General features: G+C 35.5%; 1 protein-coding gene and 2 pseudogenes across 1 annotated transcript; 1 reads left to right on the forward strand and 2 right to left on the reverse strand.

Annotated features, from left to right (window-relative positions):
• Nucleotides 1-9,770: 9,770 nt before the first annotated feature.
• On the forward strand, nt 9,771-11,878 carry LOC125861476 (psbP domain-containing protein 3, chloroplastic-like; annotated as a pseudogene).
• Nucleotides 11,879-13,075: 1,197 nt separating this feature from the next.
• Nucleotides 13,076-16,167, reverse strand: LOC125861477 (AT-rich interactive domain-containing protein 5-like; annotated as a pseudogene).
• Nucleotides 16,168-22,080: 5,913 nt separating this feature from the next.
• On the reverse strand, nt 22,081-22,921 carry LOC125861478 (AT-rich interactive domain-containing protein 5-like). Its single transcript, XM_049541364.1, has 4 exons — nt 22,777-22,921; nt 22,529-22,678; nt 22,300-22,388; nt 22,081-22,203 (listed from the first exon to the last, which is right to left on the reverse strand). Exons 1-4 carry the CDS (start codon nt 22,919-22,921, stop codon nt 22,081-22,083), a joined length of 507 nt encoding a protein of 168 aa, XP_049397321.1.
• Nucleotides 22,922-23,907: the final 986 nt, after the last annotated feature.

Here is a 23,907-nt window from a genome sequence, read left to right on the forward strand (position 1 = left end):
TTTCATGCTTTTTATGCCATCATGCTTTAATTTTTCTACTTACTCTTACACATACTTTCCTAAACATGCCAGTTCAATAGAAATTAAAACAATCTCTTGGGGAAAAGAAGAGAAAATGACATAAATAGTCCTTTAACTAAAGGAGTAGGTCTAAAATGGTCCTTTAACTATACACTTAACGGATTTAGTCCTTTAATTATTCAAAAACTTATCAGTTTTTGTCCCTTAACTATACACTTACCGGTTTTAGTCTCTTAACTATAAACTTACCAATTTTAGTCCTTTAAGTATTCAAAAACTTATCAGGTTTGGTCTTTGTCCATTTTTTTTAATACAAATAGCTTAGGCTTATATTAACAAAATCCATGCCTCGAGAAATTAAATCCTTTAGCAACTTTCTATTGTTTCTCTCCCTCTGCTACTTTTTCTTCAAATTTACTTTATGCGAAGAACCTTAACCTCAACGATTTAAAGTAAAATTCACAGGGAAAGAAAATATAAGTCATAATTTTATTCAACAGAGGATAAAATGAAGCATATTATTGCTACTAATGACTTAAATATGCCAAACATAATTATAAAAAGGAAAAAATTATTACCCGTTAAATTCAAAGTTTGTACTCCAACGACTTTACTAAACGGAATTTATTTAATTTTTTAGAAATTGAAATTTATAAAATGGTAGATTTGCATTTTTTTAAATAGATCAATTTTATTATTCTATTCATTTTATATTTTGTAAAGAAATTTGAGTAAATTAAATAAAATCCACATTGATTAGCATATTCAAGTGCTGATTCAAGTCATTAACAACAATTGTATGCTTAATTTTATCCTATATTGAATAAAATTAGGACTTATATCTTATTTCCTCATTAATTTTATTTTGAACCGTTGACGTTATTGTTCTTTTAATAAGAGTAGTTTGAAGAAAAAATTGCGGGAACAGAGAAACAACTTTAAAAATTGGTTAAAAATATAATTCCACGAAGATTTCCGTTAATATAAACCTAAACTATTTGTATTTGAAAAATAGACAAAGGTCAAACCTGATATGTTTTTGAATACTTAAAGGACTAAAACTGGTAAGTTTATAGTTAAGGGACTAAAACCGATAAATGTGTAGTTAAGGGACCAAAGCTGACACGTTTTTGAATAGTTAAAGGACTAAATATGTTAAGTGTATAGTGAAGGGACTATCTACTCATATAGTTAAGGGACTATTTATGTCATTTTCTCGGGAAAAGAACACAGGCAAGAAAACCCTAAAAGAGGATTATGAGTTAGGTTACTCAGACTTCACCCTACCACTCACAATCCATTTACCCCACCCCCAACAAAATAAAGTGCAATTGTCTCCAATGCACATAAAAAATCGGAAGTAAAGGATCGGGTGAAGCAAACATGTGGCGCATATGCGCTAAAGACCACTAAAGAAACGGATGGGTCTAGTTTCCTGGAGACCGCTGGATCAACACTTGGAACACCATCAGTAGCGCTCCCATCTACTATCCCAACACTCTCATAAGTACTCTCATAAGTACTGTCATTAACTCTCACAAAACTGTCAGTCGTGGTCAGACCACTAGATGGGCCAATACCTCTCTCCCTAGCCCACGACTATCTAAACTCCTCATCTAATAATGACGTCCTCGTGGCCTCCTCCAATTGTTGGCCCTCCTTCTTCTTGAATCTATGGGTGTCAACATCATCAGAAGTAGAACCGAAGCGAGGGCGCTTCCCAAAAACACAGGAAGAATATGGTGGAGGTTTATCATTGCTGAATAAAGTTGTCATCACCACCTTACCAACTGGTGGCGTAGGTGCATACTTTGGCAAATTCTTTAGGGGCTAGGAGTGCATCAACATCAGCGCGAAGTCTAGCGAACTCCTGCTGGAAGGTGGACACATCAACGGTCAGGGCTAGCCTCTCCAACACACACATTTCAAAGGCATCCAAGCGCTTAAAAATAACCTGAGCCTTTTGCTCCATAATACGCTCCATCCTCCCCTCAGACTATTATATGGACAATTGCATTAAAGTCTTTATGTGCTGAAGCAGGGTGGCCATCTTCGTCTCTGGCTTCTAGACTCTGGATAGAGGGATAGTGGTGGAACCGGAAGAGTGGGTGGATCAGGGTGAGCTAGGGGCCTGACCGACAGATGGAGATGGAGGAGCTTGTGCATCTGTTATAGTGGATGGAGGGGCAGTGTCATCACCCTACATAGGCTCCACATCTGCTACAAGGTCATCTCCCAGTGGTGGCACCTCTATTTGTGGCTCCGTGTGAGGTGCGTATATATTGGCCTCATCCCGAATAAGGTCGATGTCAACAGTCTTGGTTGCCTGAAGCAATCGGTCACAATACCATACTGGTACGGATGCATCCCTACATAGCTGGAAGATGAGGCACGGGAAGGGCATTGTGGTGGTGGCCTTGAGGACCCTCTCATGGATCTTCGCAGTCAATATGCACGCAAAGTCAATCTCGAACCCTGCTACCATAACTGCACCCATCAACATTTGGTCTCATGTGACCAGATTGTCCACCTAAGTAGGGGACACACGGTTCCACACCAGAAACCAGAAGAATTTAGCAGCAAAAGTGAGGGTCGCTTTCTTGATACCCAAGCTCAGGGTCTGGACCCACACAACGCGCTCTCCATCCGTAGCAATGTGTCGGGCCATCCATCTCACAAGGAACTCTCTCTGCCCAGCATTCCTTTGAAATTCTCCGCTCTAAATAATGCCTATCTGATAGTCAAACTCTTTTGTATTGATCGGCAAACTGTGGTCCGGTCCATAGATAAACTTGCGGAGGGTGGTCTGAGAGATTTCAACAGTGAACCCCAGACGAGTGTGGCCTTAAGTAGAGGCTGAGTTGTGGGCTTGGCCCCCTTAGAGATGGATACTCTAATAGTGGCGGCCTAGGAAGTGTAGAACTCCCATAAAATCTCCTTGCTATAGGACCTTGGGCTACGTGCTATCCACTCACACCTGTTCTTCTGAAAGATATCGTGGATGACTAGAGCTGTGTGGAGGCTACCTGTGAGAATCTAGCACTCCTCTATCATTAATCAAGACATCCTATCGTGGTCATTCAGTATGGGAGCATCCATGTAAATCTGAAACTATCCCTCCACACACCACTTGATAGGCACTCTAGCAACAACTGGTGGCTCAGTACGGGTGGTACTATGATATCTCATTACTATCAGACTCGTCCGAGGAGGTGGTGTTGCCGCTAGGGCTGGAGCTGGAGTCAGAGCCGGATGGGGACTCTAAGTTGGCCTATGATCCGATCGGTGTGGCCCCCTCTTCAGACTGGGGGGACAGTGACCACATCGGACCTGACCTGTCGGGCACATTTCTATATAGTGCATGGAGAAGTGGGGGAGTCCCTAGTGGGAGTTGGAACATACTCCCATCCGTATCCTCATCGATCGGCTTGAAAGAGGGAGCTATGAATTTGATTTGCCCTTTGCAGCGTAGGTCAGAGCTTGCTTCGGGGCCGTGGTACCTGTGGAAGCTTAGTTAGTAACAAAATAGTGCAATAATACTCATGGATTAATTTTAGAACAATTTTCAAACAAAAAAAATATATAAAAAAATCCTTGAACTGTAGTAGAATTGTCGACGTACGGTGGGTACTGACGGTCCTGGGTCCCCTCCGTAGGTTAGAATACCCAAAATTGTGTCTCTGATGTGGGAACCACGGATGTGCAGTACGATCTGTCGATGGAACGATGGACTGTAGTTCACACCGTGGTTTGACAGTTAGTAAAAACTTTATATGCTATGAACCTGACCTACGGTCCGTAGACTGACCTATGGTCTGTAGACGGGGTCTCGTGAGCCAGTACTGTGCCATTTTTAAGACATGACTCAAACTTTACTCCTTATTTCATCAATCAATCATGCAACCTAGGGCTACTCATGCATTTCAACACAATATATGGTAGTTCTTCATACCTAGGGTTTTGATTACACACAACTCGAATTTTAACATACCAAAACTAGGAACCCTAAATAAAAACTTCTAATTAGACCATTTACTCTACTTTAGTTGGGTTTTAATTAAATAAACACTCGCATACCATAATACCAAGGGTTATTCTAACTTATAATTCAACATTCAAACACAAAACTAACAACTCAAGGTCAAGTTCATCGATGTGATTTCAATTTAAACAATGAAGTAATTCAAAGTTTGGGAGAAATTTGTATACCTCACAAGTAATCACTAATTATGAGTGTGTGTTCCAATGATATTCGTGACCCTTTGCTAACCTTTCGACGCCGAAGCCAGACTTTGGAATCGTTAGGGAAGAAGAGGAGAAGTGGGGATTGATTTGGGAGAGAAAAGAATGGCTATGGGATTTGGGGGAATCAATTGGGTGATGATATGGGCTAATTGGGTTTAAATGGGAGTGATGTAGGGAGATAGAGGGATGAAAAACGTTTGGGAGGGAGATTTGAACGTGGGGTTGTTTTAAAAAATAAACGGGTTTTATTAAAAACGGTGTCCGGGTCGGGTTAGGCAAACCCTAATTTTGGACCCACTAAACACCATTGACAGTCTGTGGATCGACCTACGGACCAAAGGTCATGTCAGTAGGTTACGCTGACACTTAGAAAATTCAGATCACTTACATGGGGTCTACGGATGTCATCCACGGTCCGTGGATGGACCAACGGACCGTCGATGGGGTTCGTAGACCACTGCACAATTGTTTTACGGAAGATTTTGCCTTTTCACCCCTACACACGTAGAAACCATCAGGACTTTCATTTTACATTTTCTGGACACTTTTTAGACACTGGCGATATTCTATATCTAGCAGACACAAATACAAAAATAAAACACCTATCTAAAGAGTTACAAAAATTAAAATAAAGGATGAAAACTACTAAATCAAAAATAAAAACCAATAGTTGGCTAGATGGTACATCTTGGGTTGCCTCCTATACAGCACTTGATTTAATGTCGTGGCACGATGTAAACACCTTGATTACTAAAACTTCATCAATATAGTAGGCCTAAATAACTTCTTGCACACTCTCTGATTTCGCTATATAGACCTTGATTCTTTGCCCGTTCACTTTGAATGTTGTTCCCTCCTTGTTCTCGAGCTCGACCGCTCAATGTGGAAATACTTCAGTGTCTGGAAATGGCCTGGTCCACTTGGACTTGCGCTTGCTAGGAAACAATCGTAGCCTTGAGTTGAATAAAAGCACCAGATCACCCGCAACAAATTCATGTTTTTCAATCTTTTGATCATGATACTTATTCATCTTCTCCTTGTACAAGGCTGTACTTTAATATGCTTTTAGGCGAAACTCATCAAGCTCATTCATGTCATTCACTCTTGGGCTCGATTCGACGCCACAATCGAAATTCAACTTCTTTAGCGCCCACATAGCCTTATGCTCTAGTTCTACTGGCAAATGGAATGACTTTCTATATACAAGTTGGTAGGGAGATATACCTATGAGAGTGAAGAATGCAGTGCAATAGGTAGATGGAGCATCATCAAGCCTTTTTGACCAATCCGTTTTGTTGGCATTCACAGTCTTTGCAAGAATTTGCTTTATCTCCCTATTTGACACTTCAACTTACCTACTATACTGTGGATGTTAAGGAGTATCTACATTGTGACGAACTCCCAATATCTCTAGCAACGCCTTGAACAACTTATAACAAAAGTGGGAATCTCCATCGCTGATGATCACACTAGGTGTACCAAATCTAGAAAACATACTCTTTTTCAAGAATGCGGTGACACTCTTACCCTTATTGTTTGAAAGTGCAATTGATTCCACCCACTTCGACATATAATCAACCGCAACAAGAATATACTTCACCCCATGTGCACTCAAAAATGGACCCACGAAGTCAAGTCCCCAAACACCAAACAACTCAATCACCAATATCGGATTCATAGGTAGCTCTTCCCTCTTTGAAATTCCTTCTTCTCTTTGGCAACGATAACAAGACTTGGAATCCATCATAATTTCAGCCCCATATCCTAACTTAAGCATAGCTTCCTCCTTTAATATGGACAAATGATCAGCAACTTGATTTTTTGTCCCCTTTCTATCCTTGACCTCAAAATTGAACTCTTGCAACAACAATACCCATTTGATCAACCTCGGTTTTTCATCCTTTTTAACCATCAATACCTCAATGCAGAAAGGTCAGTGTGCACTATAACCTTAGTACCAAGAATGTAGGATGAAAATTTCTCGAATGTGAAAACCATAACAAGTTGTTCCTGTTCAGGTACCGTATAGTTCTTTTGAGCCACATTCAGTGCTTTGCTAGCATAGTAAATTGGATGAAGAATCTTATCTCTCTTCTATCCCAATACCACAGCAAGCGCCACTCCACTCGCATCACACATCACTTCAAACGGTTGCCCCCAATCCGTTGAAATAATGATAGGTTAGGAAACTAACTATGCTTTCAACTCTCTATATGCTCTTAGACAAGTATCATCTAAATCAAACTTACACTCCTTTTCAAGCAGTTTGCACATTGGGTGTGCAATTTTAGAGAAATCCTCTATAAACCTGCATGCCCAAGAAAACTTCTAAAACCTTTTACAAAGATATATGGTGGAAGCTTTTCTATTATCTCAACTTTAGCTCTGTCAACCTCAATATCCTTTTCAGAAATCCAATGACCCAAAATTATCCCTTCTTTCACCAAGAAGTGACATATTTCCCAATTGAGCACAAGATTGCACTCTTCAAACCATTTTAGTACCTAGGCCAAATACATCAAACAACCATCCAATGAGTCACCTACCACAGAGAAATCATCAATAAATACCTCTATAGTGTCGTCGACCATATCTGAAAATATACGTAGTTTTTGTCAGTTTTAGCCTAGTAAGCTAATTAGAACCTAACCTAATCAATTATTCACCAAAACTTCATTAAACTTAGGGATAAATAGAAGAGAAAGTCGAGCAGCCCTAGTTCAAGAACGGAACGAGTTTTTATCAGTTCCAGCCTCAAAATTAATAGATTTCTCTGGGAATTTCTTCACCTGGTATGTGGGATTTCACTAGTGGAATCCTTTTACCCATTAGGTATGTAGATTCTAGTTAGAAATTTGATTCCCTTAATAATATCTAGACCTACGGTTTCTTGAATGTTAGAAATTGTTAGGTTTTAGCTATTAGAATAATCCAAATGAGATTATCATATTGTTGCTTAGTTTCTTATATGATATTCAGAACCCTAGCTATGTAGTTCTTTTAGTTCATGAATTATAAATGCTAGGTCAGTTATTTCAGATACACATGCTTCAATTTACAAATGTTAGATTATCAGTTATAATTGTTGCATTCTCATAGTTTGCATGTCAGTAATTGAGTTATCTAGTACTTCAGCATTTCAGTCATAACATTACTTATATATATTCTAATTGGGAGTGGCCTTAGACCGAGTGGACTAGGGTTAAGCGTACTTGAATATTTCCAGAACTATGTGCCTCCGTAGGTTTATAAGTCCCCTCATGGGCATAACAGTTATGCATCTATACCTCTGTCAGGGTATATCGGGTCCTCTCGATAGGGAGTATAAATGTAATCCACATTTGGCTCATGTGGTTTTATGTCGGTTATTAGTAGCTCCCACGGTTAGATTTTATCGCCTTAACCATGTTATCAGTTACACTTAGATTTCAGTTTTAGTATGTTATAAACTTGGTCATTGCATTCCGTTAGTTTATGTTCATTATTCTCAGTATAGTATCATGCTTATCTCATATCATTGCTCAGTTATATGATTTGTTTAGTTATGTATGTTATTAAGCTTTACTCTATCCTGCATGCTCAGTATTCGAGTACTGACACGTACACTGCGCTACATCTTCTCGTGATGTAGGTTCAGGTTTGAAGCTTCCAAATCACGCATAGATCGGTTCCTGAACTTCACTTCATCACTATCAGTGGTGAGTCCTCATTCTCCAAGGATGACAGACATGTTCCTTTTGCTTTTAGTCTTTAGTTTAAGTTTTTGCTAGATTTAGCTCGGGGCATGTCCTAGTCAGTTAGAGGCTTATTTCAGACATAGTTAGATTCAGCTTTAGCGTTTGAGTTTGACTTTTCAGTAGTTGTAAAACTTTCAGTTTTTATATATTCAGATAGTTTGTGGGTATTCCCCATCATTTCATTTTACATGATGATTTAGCTTCCGCACAATACTTTTTTACTTTATCTTATTTAGTATGCTTATGATATGCCAGCAGGGTTAGCTTGGGGTCAGTCGTGATCATAGGTTCCGTGTCCGTGTCCTGGGGGTAGCTTCGGGGCCCGACACAACTCCAATTTTCAATCATCATTATTCACTATAAAAAAGTGAATACTGATGATTGAAAATTGGAGTTGTGTTTGATTGTGAATATAAATTAGAATTGTTTTTGAGTTTTTGCGAGTGATTTGGAGTGAAAAAAGTATTTTTTTTTTCAAATTCTTTCAATTTTCATGGCCAAAATCCCTTATACATAAAGTCTATTTGCAAAAGCATGTATTCTGCCACACAAACACACAAAAAACAGAAAAAAAATCATACTTTTCAACTCTAAACAGAATGAAAACTAAAAAAAAGGTCCTCCTGCCGATCAATTCACCAGAAAAATACATCAAAACTTCATCCACATCTCAAATGTGTTTAGTTTTATCATTTTTTTCAAAAATAGAGCAAAGTTCAACAGATAAACAAGTAATGTCGGTTAGTGAAAAAATTTACACGAATCCATCAAATTCAGTGACAGGGAGGAATCTGCAATTGAAATCGGAGGTTGATGAAGCAAAGTAGCTTAACAAAGAAGGAAACGATCGTGAGCTTAACCCTCCAATGGCGGCTTTTGCTTCTTTAAATATTTTTGGCACTTTGTAACTTAAGAGTGTGAGTCAGATTTGAGTTAATTCCTTTGTCTTTACGTGAGACTTTCTGAGAAAACAACAAAATGGCACTTGATTTAAAAAGTAATGTATTATTTTGGTCTTATATATTAGGAATAGTATCAATTATATATAATAAATTAGTAATTAGTTTACAATAAATATAGTTATATAATTTAAAAAAACTATTCAGCATATACATTGATTATATGCTATAGTTTGCTAAAAGTCATATAAAGTATGTACTGACTATATAATATAACGTACTCATATATGAGTTATACATTGACTATATGCTACAGTATACTCTAAAAATTAAATATAGTTAACTACATATGAAGTATAAATAGTCTATACATGAAGTATACCTTGACTATTCAATATCGGTCAACTCGAATTCATGTCTAAATAATCTCAAATTTTAGAAATGAAATCCTCTCGGTGTTTCGAGTCATTTGATATGTAATTTGCTTGAGACGATTCACTTTTGCAGTACATTAAATTTTAAAGAAAAGGAAAAAATAACTAAGAAGATGCATGAAAGAAGGAAACGATGTTATTAAGGTTTGGCCAATTTTAGTAATTTTGAAATTTTAGCGAGATTAGGTACAAGTAACCCCCCTAAACTATGATGGAAATCCCATAGACACACCTTAAAGAAACTAAGGTCCTATTACCCCCGAGCCCATTTTTTGTAATTTTGTACACATTTTTTGCTACGTGACACCCAAACATCTCCAACGCGCATAAACTACGTGGAGTCATATATAGAGTGTGCCATGTAAGCCAAAAAAGTGTATCAAATTACAAAATAAATGAACGATTTGCTCTAACGCGAAGAGAATGAGAAGAAAATGATGTTAACAAATGAAGAATTACTTGTACGGCAAATAGGCGCGGGTGAAGGTGATGGAGTAAGGTCACTCTTAGCTTTTTATCCTCCAAAAGCTTCTAACTCAAATGGTATTAGTTAGGCATTGTGATGGATCGGTTCATTTGAGCTTTATTAGATTGTTGTGTATATGAACTTGATCATTTGTGTTTCAGTCAGCATTGTAATCACAAGCCTTGGTGCTGATTTCACCAAATTGGAATCTTTCGGGAAAGTTGATGTTTTTGCTGAGAATCTGGTGCGGTTTAATCCATCCCTACTTTGATAAAACTCTCTGTTCCTTCTTCTTTTAATGCTTCACTTGGTGTTCTTACTTCGGTCCTCAATGATTTTTAACTGGTTAGTGGATTAGATAGAAGTTGGCAATGACTGTCAGGAGTGAAAGAAAAACTCATAGATAGCAAAACTTCTAAAGGTATATGAACACAACCTAAAACACTCGCTAAAACTTGCTTCGATGCAATGGTTGTTTGAGGCTTAATTATAAATCAAACAGATTCTATTTATAAAGAAATGAAATGGAATACATACTATTGTACCTACATAATTAGAAAGTGTTTTTATGAAATGATTTTCGACAAGTAAATAAGAGAAGCTCTTATTCCTAGAGTTTAGAACACGTAAACTTAAAATCCTGAATCTGCCTCTGCCATTTAAGAAACTAAGTGATTTTATCTCACTGAAGTAGTTGTGAGTTTGCTTCAACGTTTAGGAGTTTATACTTGCACATGATGTGAGGACGTTCAATTTTTTGAGCCGTTGATAATTGTTACTCTTGTTAATAAGGGTTGTATTACATCAAGTACACTCTCTAAAATCCCGGTGAAAGTCTCAGACATCTATTTTTAGTGCTTAGGATAGCTGACAATGGGATTTCCAACAGACTGTATACTCTCACTGTATAGGTCCACTAAACGAAGCAAAAAAGAATGCATTAAACTTACTTTGCTTTTCATTTTTCCATTATGAGAGGATGATGAAGAGATTAATAGTTGTAATGTTGACAAGATTTAATTTATCTCACAGTTTGTAGACGAGAAGGTAGAGAAATATGGTGCCAAAATACATAAGGTAATTAAAGATCATTTTCTTCTTGTTTCGTGTTTGATAGTTTTTTGAGTGAAGATATGCATCACAAAAATGTCTATAGTATCTCAAAAGAAAGGGTCCCTCGTGGATTAGGAAGAACTCTCTTTATCGTAATAAGGAATTGTAAACTTCGATAGGCTTTGTAAAAAGATATAGAAAAAAAAGTATGTGCTTGTACACATGAGAAATGGGGTTGAAGGCGAAAGAGGTTGATTTGCCTCTCTCCCCCTACACGCAAGATATATATAAGGCCTAATCGAATTCTGACTTTGCCAAAATTAATTTGATTCTTCTTAAGCTTACTTGTTTAAAATCCAATTCATGTTTTTTCAACTCCATATAATGGCGCCATCATTTCATTGTGGATTGTTACGAGTGATGTTCTGAATACAGAAAATATTCTCCTCATTTCTTTCCAAGCTTGTGAGTGATTTTGAATCCTGGATTCAAAATCCCTTCTCGAACCAAACATGAATCTTTCTATTCTTATGTCTTTCACGAGACAGTGTCATCAACGACACCCTTAAGCTTTTCATTTAAGAGTTTGAATGTGCTGATATGTTGAAGCAATTTGCATCACATTTCATATTGACTCAAAGTTTTCAACATAATTTTTGACTATTTTTGCAAAATATTTTATGGCTTGACGGATATATTTTCACAGTTTTACCAATACGCGTCATCCTTTCTAAGAGTGTTTAGTATCACAAATTTTGTTAGATAACATGAAGGATATTGCTCATGGGAATATGTTTTTTATCGATAATATTATCTTGAAATGTCCTGTTTTGTGCATGAAATCTTCATTGCTTATTGTTTTTTAAGTGAGGATTTTTTGCAATAACAGTTAAGCAACTCATTCAATCTGATGTTATATTCAAGTGAATCAGCCAGTCATTTAATCTGATGTTATATTCAAGTGAATCAATGTCTGAAATTTCTTGCAATATGCAGGCTGTTTCTTCTTTCAGATTAATATGATAACATAATAGAGAGCGCGATATCACAAATTTTGGTCTGAGCTTCTGGTTTTTCTAGTTGGTGAATGGCAAACATCGTCATTGATATCAGCACAATGGATCTTTCAAACCTCATAAAGGAACATAATTCAACTTCTGGTTAAGGTATATATTATGACGACTCGAGAAATAATGAAGTTGTAGACATGAACCAGCAACTTGATCAATGTTTTTTTTGTAAAGACAGCTTGGCCAATGTTAAGGGTTAGTATTTACACATATTGTTATACCAAAACTGTATGGATTGTTTCAATAAAAATGTGACCTTTGTGCAAATGTCATATGCCCAAAAATTCTGAACTTTTATTTAGAAAGGCTCGGGATTAACATTATACGCAACATCAGCACCTGAAGTACAAAACGGAATAGGTATTAGTTTAATTAGTTATTTCAGCTTTATTGCCATCTCTCTTTTCAATTTTTTTGTCTGAGAACTTCCTAATATGATGCGCTTATATATACCACAATCACTTATTTTGGATTGCAATTATCAAAAGTGAAACAATAAATACAATATTGCAAAAGGACAACTCAAGTACACAAAACATCCCGTAATCAGACTGACCTAAAAAGTGCATTCCTGTCCTTAGTATTTTTTTGAGCTCAGACTGATTCCAAATCCCGCACTGCAGGGCCCATTTTGTAGGTTGACGCTCCCAACAAAATATTCTCCACAGTAGTTCTTCTCTTTCCTTCCTATTCTTTCTCCACACAGCTCCAAAAAGTAACACTGTTCCTTAAGTTTCATCTTTTCCTGCTACCAAATAAGCAATTTTCATCCTCCAAAACTGGACTTTTTTCTCTATTGTCAAGCAAATCTCCTCCACAATCATCTTCCTAATATTGAGAAGAAACAGTAGGCTAGTCTTAACTAAGAAAAGAAAAGATTTTGGGGGTGTATGGGAGATGGGATGGGAGTTGGGGCCCCCCGACAAATCGCACAATCAAACCACATGGAAGGAGCTTGTAAGGTGAAAAACTCCATGCTAGCTACTTATCGATGCTATATGAGTCTTTAACAATGAAGGTGGTGTTACTGATATTTTGATAAACACCTTCAGCATCAAATTTCTTTACCCATAGTATCATCAACAACAACTACAACTATTGACAAGCATCCACAATGTTGGCCAACTACCAATGCTCCTACTTTGTTAACTCACAGATTTTGCTGCGTAAAGGGCACATGAACATGAAGACACGCATGAAGGGTGACAAAAGCGTTGGCCAGAAGTTGATCAATTCTAGCAAGTAAGATGACCACCTGAAAAAAAATTATGTCAGCCAACTTACAAATGGAGAACCTTTTGATTGTCGTAGACTTCTTACACTGTTGCGATCAACAAATAGAAACGTAACAATGATATAGTTTTCAGATCCATTGAAGAAATATCATGTTTTTTGTATGAGTGTTTTTCTTTATTAGAGAAAATTACCCATCCAAAAATATGCAAGTACGGCAGAGATTGAATTACTCTATCAAAGCCAAAATCAGTAAAATAAATAGCAAGGTGTGTACCTTCTTGAAGGCGGTAATACCCCAAATATTTTCAAGTTGGTTTGGCTAAACGGTAATGACCAGGTGACTAGATGGATCAGATTGAACCTGTACCTATGTTTACCAAGAAATAAGGGAATTCGAGCTTTGAGAAAGTTATAAAAGATTAAAATAAAAGGCAAAAGAAACAAAAGTTGAAAAAATTATTCGTCCAATCTCTAGAAACTGTGGTTTTATGATGCTAAATCATTACCTTTGCTGAATTTTTTTACAATATAACTGAAATTACTCACAAAATAGTAAAATACAAGTTTGTAAAAGCGTGCAGGTTATTTAAGACTTCATTAGAAGTTAGAACAGTGCAAAAAAATAAATATATAAACACCAGATTTTTTGGAGATGAAGGTTGCATAATGAACTTATAAAAAAAAAATATCGACACCATCTATTAGAAAGTTGTTTTTTCCTTTCAATGAGATGAAACTAACACTGAAAACCCAAACAATAATTGCAAAAAAGAGAAACTCAATTATTCCAAGCAATAATAAAAACACATCAACAAGTTATGAGAGTACACACAAGAAAATAAATTGAATGCACTTCATGGAAACAAGTAGCACAATTGGTATTATACCTCATCTCGTAAAAGCCCACGCACTAGTGCATAGATCTCAAAAGAATCATTTTGATTGCATAAAATCATTACAAATCACATGAGATAAATGGAATGCATAATCTAGACGTTCTTAATTTTTTTACATCTGAGAAGAACTTACTGTTTCACGAACATTGATTTTCACCCAATCAGCAAGGGGTCCAACATCAACAACTTGGACATCCAACCTGGCATATGGAAAGCAATTATTGAAGTTCCTAGTACTCTTTTTCTTTTGGGTGATAAAAACTGCCTGTGTACAATATATCTATTCAAATTTCAAACAATAGTAAGATTTTTCTATCATGTAATGAGCCTATTCACAATGAAGTTGGTCTTGAGAAGAATAATAAGCTAGACAGATCAAAAGTTAGAGAATGCATGTGAGCGATGTCCTCAGCCCGACGGTTCCTAATCCCAATGATTATCGAATTCCATTTTAAGGAAGTTTATTTTCATTGCCTCTAGCATGCAACCCTGAAAAATAGATACACCGCTTGTTCCAACAAACAAAACTATAAGTGGCATTGTATACAAAAGTGGATAATCTACACAATAATTTCTCTACAACACCCACAAGGGTGACCGAGTTAATTGAGCAGTGGATCTCCCAAATGTGGGTCTCAAGTTCAAAACTCCCCGCATACTTTCTCAATCGAGCTCATCATGGGGCTTGCTAGTACGGTTTACCACTCATGAGTGGTTTGGTGGATATTACACTGGAGTGAGGTTTAACCAGGCCCTTTGCAACGTCCAGAATCCAATATTATAAAATTTATAGTTTCTCTAGCAATAGAAATTCTCTATATTTTCTATTTACATGCAAGTCTAACAAGATTAATAGACTACTAAAGAGCATCAGAGCTAAAGTAAACATACTATCATGAGTAAAACTTAATCCCAACTAATTAGTATATTCTTTCATTGTGCCCTATGGTGAGATGAAATTGAATGAAATTCAAAGACCTATCTGAAAGGCGACAAAAGAACTTATTAAGATTAAACAAACAAATGCAATTTCAAATGATGGAGTGCAGAATATATGAAGTAACTCTAGCATTTGTATTGAACCGTTCTAGATTTCATCAAAATAACTTAAGATTGAGTTTAGAGATAAAAACATTAGAAGAAAGGATCAAGATAAAGTATGACTTACTGCTTAGATATTTCAATTCCTGCAGCTTTCATTGGGTGCTCCACTTCATTTTGTTCCTAGTTCTTAAGAGAACCTGAATACAACAAGAACTTCTATTGTGGTCACTATTCCTTATTGATAAGGGTATGAGTTAAAGAAAAAACTAAAGTTCTCGGATGATGATCCTGATATAGTTACATTGTTAATAACAGCCACTAAAGGTCAAAGTTTTGGAGAGTGCCAAACTTCATATTGCGAAATGGTGAGGAGAAAACAACTCAATGATACAGATATAGGAAGAAGTCAAGTTGGCAAAAAATTGACGAACAATCTTACCACTAATTTTTAGGCTCTTCGCACGTTTTGGCGTATTGTTGGCAGTCATGTCCTATAAAAGATGAAAAACACCAAAATTACTTGTACATGGCAATAGACAGGATCAAACTTTAGAAAATCAATACCCAAAGACCTCTACAAGGATTCAGTACCAGACCTTTACAATTGACTCAGCAACCTCGCCATAACCAAGAAGGTGTTGCTCCTGCCATCCTTGCCTACAACGAGCTGAATCTCTTACTGCCCTTCCTGATGCAGAAATTTGGTAACCACTTCCCTGCAGAATTACTTTTAATAGTTCATATTTGTATATATATACATATACTATAAGGCTACATTAGTTGATTCGACATTTATATGAAGTAAATATTAACTCCATAACCTAATTCTTTTCAAAACAAAATGCCAAACTTCAATAAATAATCAAATAAGAACAGTATAGTTCATCAAAAGTTTTCTTCTAGATAAAATTGGGTTTTGTTTCATTCAATTTTTTATTGTACATTTAAATATGATGGTCCAATCTAATAACCGTTCACACACTTCACTAGAGGCTCAGACAGGGAGATTGAGGGCTTTGATAGCAATGCGACAAACAGGAGCATTAAACTGCAAAGAGATAGCCATGAGGTGTGCACCTACTAACTCCCTCTACAAGTAACCTCCTTCACGAGGGACATATAATACTAATACAGCATACCAATATCATTTCTAGTCTAACCCCACTTCTGTCAAGGACTTTAATATATGATTGTCTCATCACCATATGGCAAGCTGGTGCTACCAAGCTAGGTTGGATTTTTATAATTCATGTAGTTAATAATGTTTTAGGTAGATAGGTGGACTATCTTGATGGATGACTCTGGTAGGGGGAATATAGCCCTTGAGATATGGTTCACAGGACCCCGTGGTTTTTGTTCATAGCCTGTGTTTGTTAAGAAATGCTCAAAGTATTTATAAAAAGTTGACTGTGAACCCAGTTATTTTTACATTAACTTGATCATTATAGGAACCCATAAATTTCAAAGATAGATCTACCTCTGGACTTCGGTTGAACAATGAATTCAGTTTTCATTATAATCCCTTTTAGAGAAAGGTAATTCTCTTACAAATCAAATACTAAGTGTTGTAGTAATTACAAGTGAGAAAAAAAAAATCCCTATCTAATTTTATAGGTATTGTAAGAGACTAAGTATTGATTATGCTTCATTTACAAATTCCTCTTTATTGTTTACAACAAAAGAAAGCAAAATTATGCAATTTGAATTGAGTTAGCTATGTCTTCAAAGAAACTGTTGTTCCTTTCCTTCAAAATAGTCGACCATAGGCATGTTGGAGTTAAGTTATTTTTTTAATAAAAAAAAAATAGTTATACACTGTGTATAATAACAAATAGAAACTTAAGCTATAGATGGACAATCTTAAATTGAGTTACTTAAAAAAAGTCTTTTCCTAGTAGCCCTTATCCCAAAGTAAGGCCATACTGATTTCCGTCGAAGTCAACTAAAGAAGGATCTCCATGATGACCTTTGAGAACTTGAGTAAAGTCAAAATACGTTGATGATTCTAACTACTTAGGGTAATAGGATTCCCCATATATCAATTAAAAGGTGTACAACATACAACAGATGTGAAGATACATCACATAACAACAATGTAAACACAACGTTACCTCATTGTCACCACCCGAAAAACTAGGAGGAGGAGCAATAGGAAGTTGGAGCTCTCCGTTTTGTGTCCTATGCCTTTCGTATTGCAGAAGTATTTAACATACAGAGAAATCATGAGAAAATAGAATGTACAGAAACAAAAAGTAAGAGACAGATAACTTTGTACAACAAATTCTATTCTAAATCACCATATAAGCATAGATGCATCGAGTGGAAGTTCTTTATTCAACTTAAACATCCAAGTTTGGCATTTCAAAATGTGGAAAGCTAAGGAGAAGTGGAGAATATATTCTCTCCAATAAGATAAAATGAGCCACAATGTCTAGTTGCCATCTCACAGTGATATAACCAATTGCAAAATCAAAGATGTAATGAAACCTTCTTTAAAGAAGAGGAAAAGTAGAACTACAAAAATAAAAAGAAGCAAACACATACTATTCAAGTGACTTTATAAGCCACAAAGGACGGGTTGTTAGTAAAAGTTTTCTAAGTTGATACTTTACAAAGTACCCACCAATTTTTTTGATGAGGTTAAATAATTTGTTAATGATTCAGGTAAATCCCGTATCCGTATACCAAGAAATAGAGAACCTATACAAAAATATGGTCCTCTACAAAAGACAGTCAATCATTTATACAAACAGGGAACTCATAGGTGCACCAAAAAGGAAACTAGAAATAAAAAGGCTAATCCTTACATTTACAAAATCAATTTCTATCCCTTCACACACTCTCTCCCTCTCCTTCCATACAACTCACATGAAAGATAACGTCGCAAACCACCTACCCACTAACAAGGCGACATAATTCAGGTCCCAGAAACTCACCTTATACCAAATATTAGCAGCATGGTGGACAATAGTCAAAATATTATAATAACTATCAAGAGAAGAGAACTTTGGGGTATTACCTTCTCATAGAAGCTGTGGAATGTCCAAGAAATAGTAGTGCAAGTCCTGAGAAAGAAGATTATCAGAGACCCAAAAAAAATATTTAGATAAACTTGTATAATAGTAGATAGAAGGCATTGGCATTGTGTTATATAAGTTGATTATCATTCCAGTAAATTCTTATCTTATTTGAGCATCAAAAGATATCTTGCTCAATACAACCCTATTCTTTATTCTAAGTTACTCATATAATTGGAGACATTAGACATTGACAATCATTTCACATTGAGCAAATCTAGCATAAGGAAGCATCCTGTCAGTATCTCATAAAGTCTAGACTCCCTATTCAGAAGCATTTGTAAATATTTTAGGCTTCAAGTTCCTGCATCCTTAACTCCAGAATCAATTGCCACCACTCATATACGTGTATAAGATCCCTGGTTTTCTATATTGGACCAAGACCTAACAGAAAGAAAGATTTAACATTCCTTGGGTATGTTGTTGTTTGTTGTTAATGTAGTGTATGTTTCTTAGCACTTATAGCCTAAGTTGCTCGGACTCGGTGCGGGTGTTCGATAAAGGTGCAGATCTAGAAGTTGGATCCTACATGATCTAATTTTTAAGGTTCGGGGATATGGATCCATGTAGGGATACGGGTGTGGGGTTTTGCCTAAAAATAATTAAAATATCTAAAAGAAGACTTAGAAAACCTAAATTATGAGATATTACAAGAGAACTTGAGGAGAATCTGGAAAGAGATTAACGGAAAAGGAGTGACATAAAGTTATAGATAATAGGTATTTCATTTCTTCAATTTCACCTTAGCTTTTGTTGGTTAGAGACAATCATTAAAACTGTCCACACTTACCCAATTTTTTTTGGTCAAAGCACCCAAAATCGGTTGACCAAATTGTACATGGATCCCATATCCATGTCATGTCGACACGCGTGTGGCACCAAAAGTGAAGATTCTGACAACTTAGCTTATAGCTTGATGTTGGAATCTATGTTGTTCTTTTTGCAAAAGCACTTCATGTTTTCTTCATATTTTCAATTTTAGTAGTTTTAATACTCTCTCCGCTATAACAAAAATGGCTCGTTCCAAAGTTACCAAGTTCAAAGAAAAGAATGCCTCTTCCCTTTTTTGGCAATTGATAATTTCCATGTGTCACAAGTAGAGTTCGAGCAACTAAGCTTATAGCTTGATGTTGGAATCTATGTTGTTATTTTTGCAAAAGCACTTCGTGTTTTCTTCGTATTTTCAATTTTAGTAGTTTTAATACTCTCTCTGCTATAAAAGAATGCCTCCTTCCAAAGTTACCAAGTTTAAAGAAAAAAATGCCTCTTCCCTTTATTGGCAATTCTTAATTTCAATGTGCCACAACTCACATGACATGTTGAAGACCACAAGATTAAGGACATTTTGGTACATTCTACACATCTTTGGTTTATCTAAACTCAAATCTAAAATCAACCTTCAACCTAAAATTCTTATTTGAACAACTATTTATTGTCATTGATCTATTTGAGTCATTACTAAGCTAAAATAGCTTACTTAATCTCGACAATTTCTTATTCATATGCTATTATGAGTTCAAGACAGGCCGCTATGGTGAAATTGGTAAACACACTGCTCTTAGGAAGCAGTGTTAATGAATCTCGGCACGAGTTTGAGTGGCAGCATACTATATATATTCTAAAAAGGATAAATAGAACTTATAATGAATTCAATTCCCAATTTCCATTTAAAATTATGTAATTAAGGGACTCTTCTTTTTAAAGTCTTTTTATGATATTTTCAACCTTGAGCATACATTAACTCACATTTCCTTTTCGATCATTTCAATTGTATTTTTTAAAAAGTCCCACATCAGAAGAGGAATGGGAAATTGGAATGTTTATATGGACTTGGACAAACCTCCCCTCATGAGCTAGATTTTGAGGTTGAGGTAGACTCAAGTGTCATATCTTTATATGGTATTAGAGTTAGACTCATCCCAATTTATTGTTCACCGATGTTAGGTCCCCATTTATAACGGTTCATGCTCTAGTTGAGGGCTGGGCATATGGGGGAAGGTTAAGAAATTCCACATCACAATAGGGATGAGAAATTGGACTCTATATATGGAAATGGACAAACCCCTGCTCATAAGCTGGGGTTGAGTTGTGTAGAGGTGCCATATCTTTACAGTAATTACCATTCAATTTATAACTTTTAGTCGATGAAATCATAAAATTATATGATACATCAGAAAAGGCAATAGTTGCTCTTTTCTATATAACAATATTATGTTACTCATTGGATTTCTTCAGGACATTTCCCACTAAGCGATTTATATGAATCATTAATTTTCCTTTCATGGAGTTTCTCCCTAATTCATATATTTATGTATTTCAAAAAAATTGTTATAATTTTAAATAAAATAACTGGACTAAGTGCTATTTTGATCGAAGGCTAGAAGATTCAATATTTTTTTTTACTTTCTTTAAGTCTATTGAAAGTCAAAACCAGACAAACATTTGAAATAATGGGAGTAGTTATTAAGATTTTATACAGTTCATGAACAATCGTTCTTCTACCACCTTCTGATATACTATTCTAGCGACCAAGCAGCTTATCCTCTCCCATGTACCCAAAATATATCGTAACTTTTCACATCCAAAATAACATAAATAAACTTCCAAATCATGGGACATCATCAGTAAAACAATGGCAGAAAATATCTCCCTTACATAGTATAAATTGGGGAAGTTGATGTTTGACGAGTAAAGGAGAAATATTCATATCAAGTTGCTAGAAAAATAGAAATAACCAGGCCCAACTAAATTCTCACTTGGGGGGATTAAAATAGTCTCCCACATGCTGCCATATCTTGAATCCAGTTACCTAAAGAGATAAAGTAGCTTAATAGTACACCATAAAAAGTACGTGGGAATAACATAAAATTCATCACTCATAGCATATTGCATCATTTATTAATCAACCCACTTGAATGTTTTTAATTATACTATAAACTATGGAGCTACATTACTTATTTATTAAAAATAAATTAAGAATAACCTCTCTAACAACTCGAGGTTCACATTGTGATATTTGGAAAGAGAAACATAGCCCTCCAGGGATGCATTACACACGGCTGTGTGAACAAGCAGCAAAAAACCTTTAACAAAATTTACCACATAAAATCATGGTTAATCCAGATTATAGTTTGAATGAATCTTTCTAAAATGAATTGCAGAAATATTTCACTTTAATCATAATTTAATTATTAAAGTAAAATATCTCTGCAATTCATTTTAGAAGGATTCCTTCAAACAATTATTGGAATTGAATTAAATTAACTCAATCGAAAATCAAGCTTTGCTACCATACGACAATCAAATTATACTTTCAGCTAAATTAAATGATATGGTATATTCAATTAGACTAAAGTAAATTGATTAATTGAAGAAAATGCTTGAGAAAGGTTAGGAAGAGACCATGAGAATTAAGCAATGAAGTGATCCAAGGAACATGAGCGCAACAAAAAAGGAAGAGAATATTGAATAAAGAATAGAAGAAAAAGAAAGCACAACATGAACCAACATTAAGAGAAAAAGTCCTTTTGAAAAATTAAAAAGTAAATTAAGAGTCAGTTTTAAAAAAGAAGAAATTAATTTGCAAATCAGACGTGAAAAGGAAAACATAATAACCTATATTGACTCCAAATAGTATAAAATCTCACCTTACAGTATAATCAAGACTCAGTCACATCGACTGTACAACGACCTGATAAATCTATAATGTTGCAGTATAAATGAGAACTGATCAAATACAAGTGCAGAATAAAAGGCTTACCCGATCATAGCCACCTAATCTGATCACAGATCTACATAACTTAGCATGAAGAACATGACAAGACATAATATGTACCATGAACAAGATGAAAATAAAAAGGCTCAATGATAAAACCATGATACACTTACTTCAAGCAATTGAGCTAATGACCAGAAAACATAGGTGGTTTAAATTCCATCCCCTTCTCCTGGTAAAAGGTGCATAGCTTTCCTATAAATGCAACTTGATCCTCAGGGGAGCCTTCAACATCCTCACCATCAGCCATCTAAAATTTGAAAATAAATAATTATTTTGAAAAAGCGAATCAAATTTAATACATCTGTAATTCAATCAGCCCCCCAGGGTATATCAGAGTACGTACCCTTGCAGAAATATTATTAGATGCTTCCCCACTATGATGTCCAGTATTTGCAGTTAAAGGATTGATTAGAAACATTGGACTAGCTGGTTCTTTTTCCAGTAGAAGAATCAGTACCTTTGAGTTTCACTTGTGGAAACTCGTACGATCTAGCATCACCATCAGTGGTAACAGTTGTAGGGTTTGTTTTTAGTTGAGGGGTCCTCTTGTCTAGTAACCATCAAATCATTACCATTCTGATTGCCCTCATAGATCATTTTCTCACTTTGATCAACTTCATTAACTTCACCTTCATCAATATTATGTACTTCATCATCAATCGACGTCACATGGCCACTTACCATATTATCCATTCCAACATCAATAGTAGGTGTTTTTTCTCCTACACCACATTTTCTTGTGCCTCTGGCTGACTCTTAGAGTTGAGCTGGTCCTCTGTCTCACTTATAGCATTCTTCTAGTCCTGTCCCTTTGAATCACTCTGATCATGTGTCTTGTCCTCAACATTGCTTTTGCCAGTCTTAACACAATTTTTGTACTTGACCTGTGACTCATTGGGGACAAGGACATCACTAGCAGGGACATTCTTTCCAGCGTCCAGCATCTCTACATCACCCTTATCCATTCTGACAACTAGTTAGATGCAATATATCATATGTATCAAATTTCGGCATTATAATAATCTTCTCCTCAAGAAGAAACACCCAAAAGTAAAAGGAAAGGGAAGAAATAATTTCCTAAAAAACTGATATGCATCACTCATTTCACAAGTTATATGATTCTCTACAAATTTTATACCTTTATTGAAAATTCAATTTTTTACAAGAAAAGAAACTTTATAGCTAATTCATTCTATATATTCATTTCAAAATTCATGAATAACTTAAACTTCTTTTCTTCCTCTACCATTGATACAACTAGAATTCTTGTTTGTCAGTTTTTGTGAGTGATTTGGAGTGAAAAACAAGTTTTTTTTTTTTTCAAATTCATGAAAATTTGGGAATTTTGTGGCCAATCATGTTTGTTTTCCGGAGTGTTTTCTTCCTCTACCATTGATATAACTTGAAACAAGGATTCAAGTTACATAAAATTCACAATTTTTTATGAATTGGAAAAACATAAAAAAGTTTTTTCACTTTTTTCACTCCAAATAACTCGCAAAAACTCAAAACCAATTCCAATTTATATTCATTACCTAACACAACTCCAATTTTCAATCATCAGTATTCACTATCAAAAAATGAATACTGATGATTGAAAAGCAGAGTTGTGTGTTGTAAATATAAATTGGAGTTGTTTTTGAGTTTTTGCAAGTGATTTGGAGTGAAAAAAGTACTTTTTTATTTCAAATTCTCTCAATTTTCATGACCAAACTATTAGCAAAAGCATGCATTCCTCCACATAAACACACACAAAACAGAAAAATAAATCTTGGTTTTCAACTCTAAATATAATGAAATCTCAACCCCTCCCCCCTCCCTAATCAATTCAACGAAAAAAAACATCAAAACTTCATCCACACCTCATATGTGTTTAGTTTTATAATTTTTTAAAAAAACAAAGCAACATTCAATAGATAAACAAGTATTGCTGGTGATTAAATTTTTTTTT

The sequence above is a fragment of the Solanum stenotomum genome, chromosome 4 (genome assembly GCF_019186545.1).
Source record: "Solanum stenotomum isolate F172 chromosome 4, ASM1918654v1, whole genome shotgun sequence".
Classification (NCBI taxonomy): Eukaryota; Viridiplantae; Streptophyta; class Magnoliopsida; order Solanales; family Solanaceae; genus Solanum; species Solanum stenotomum.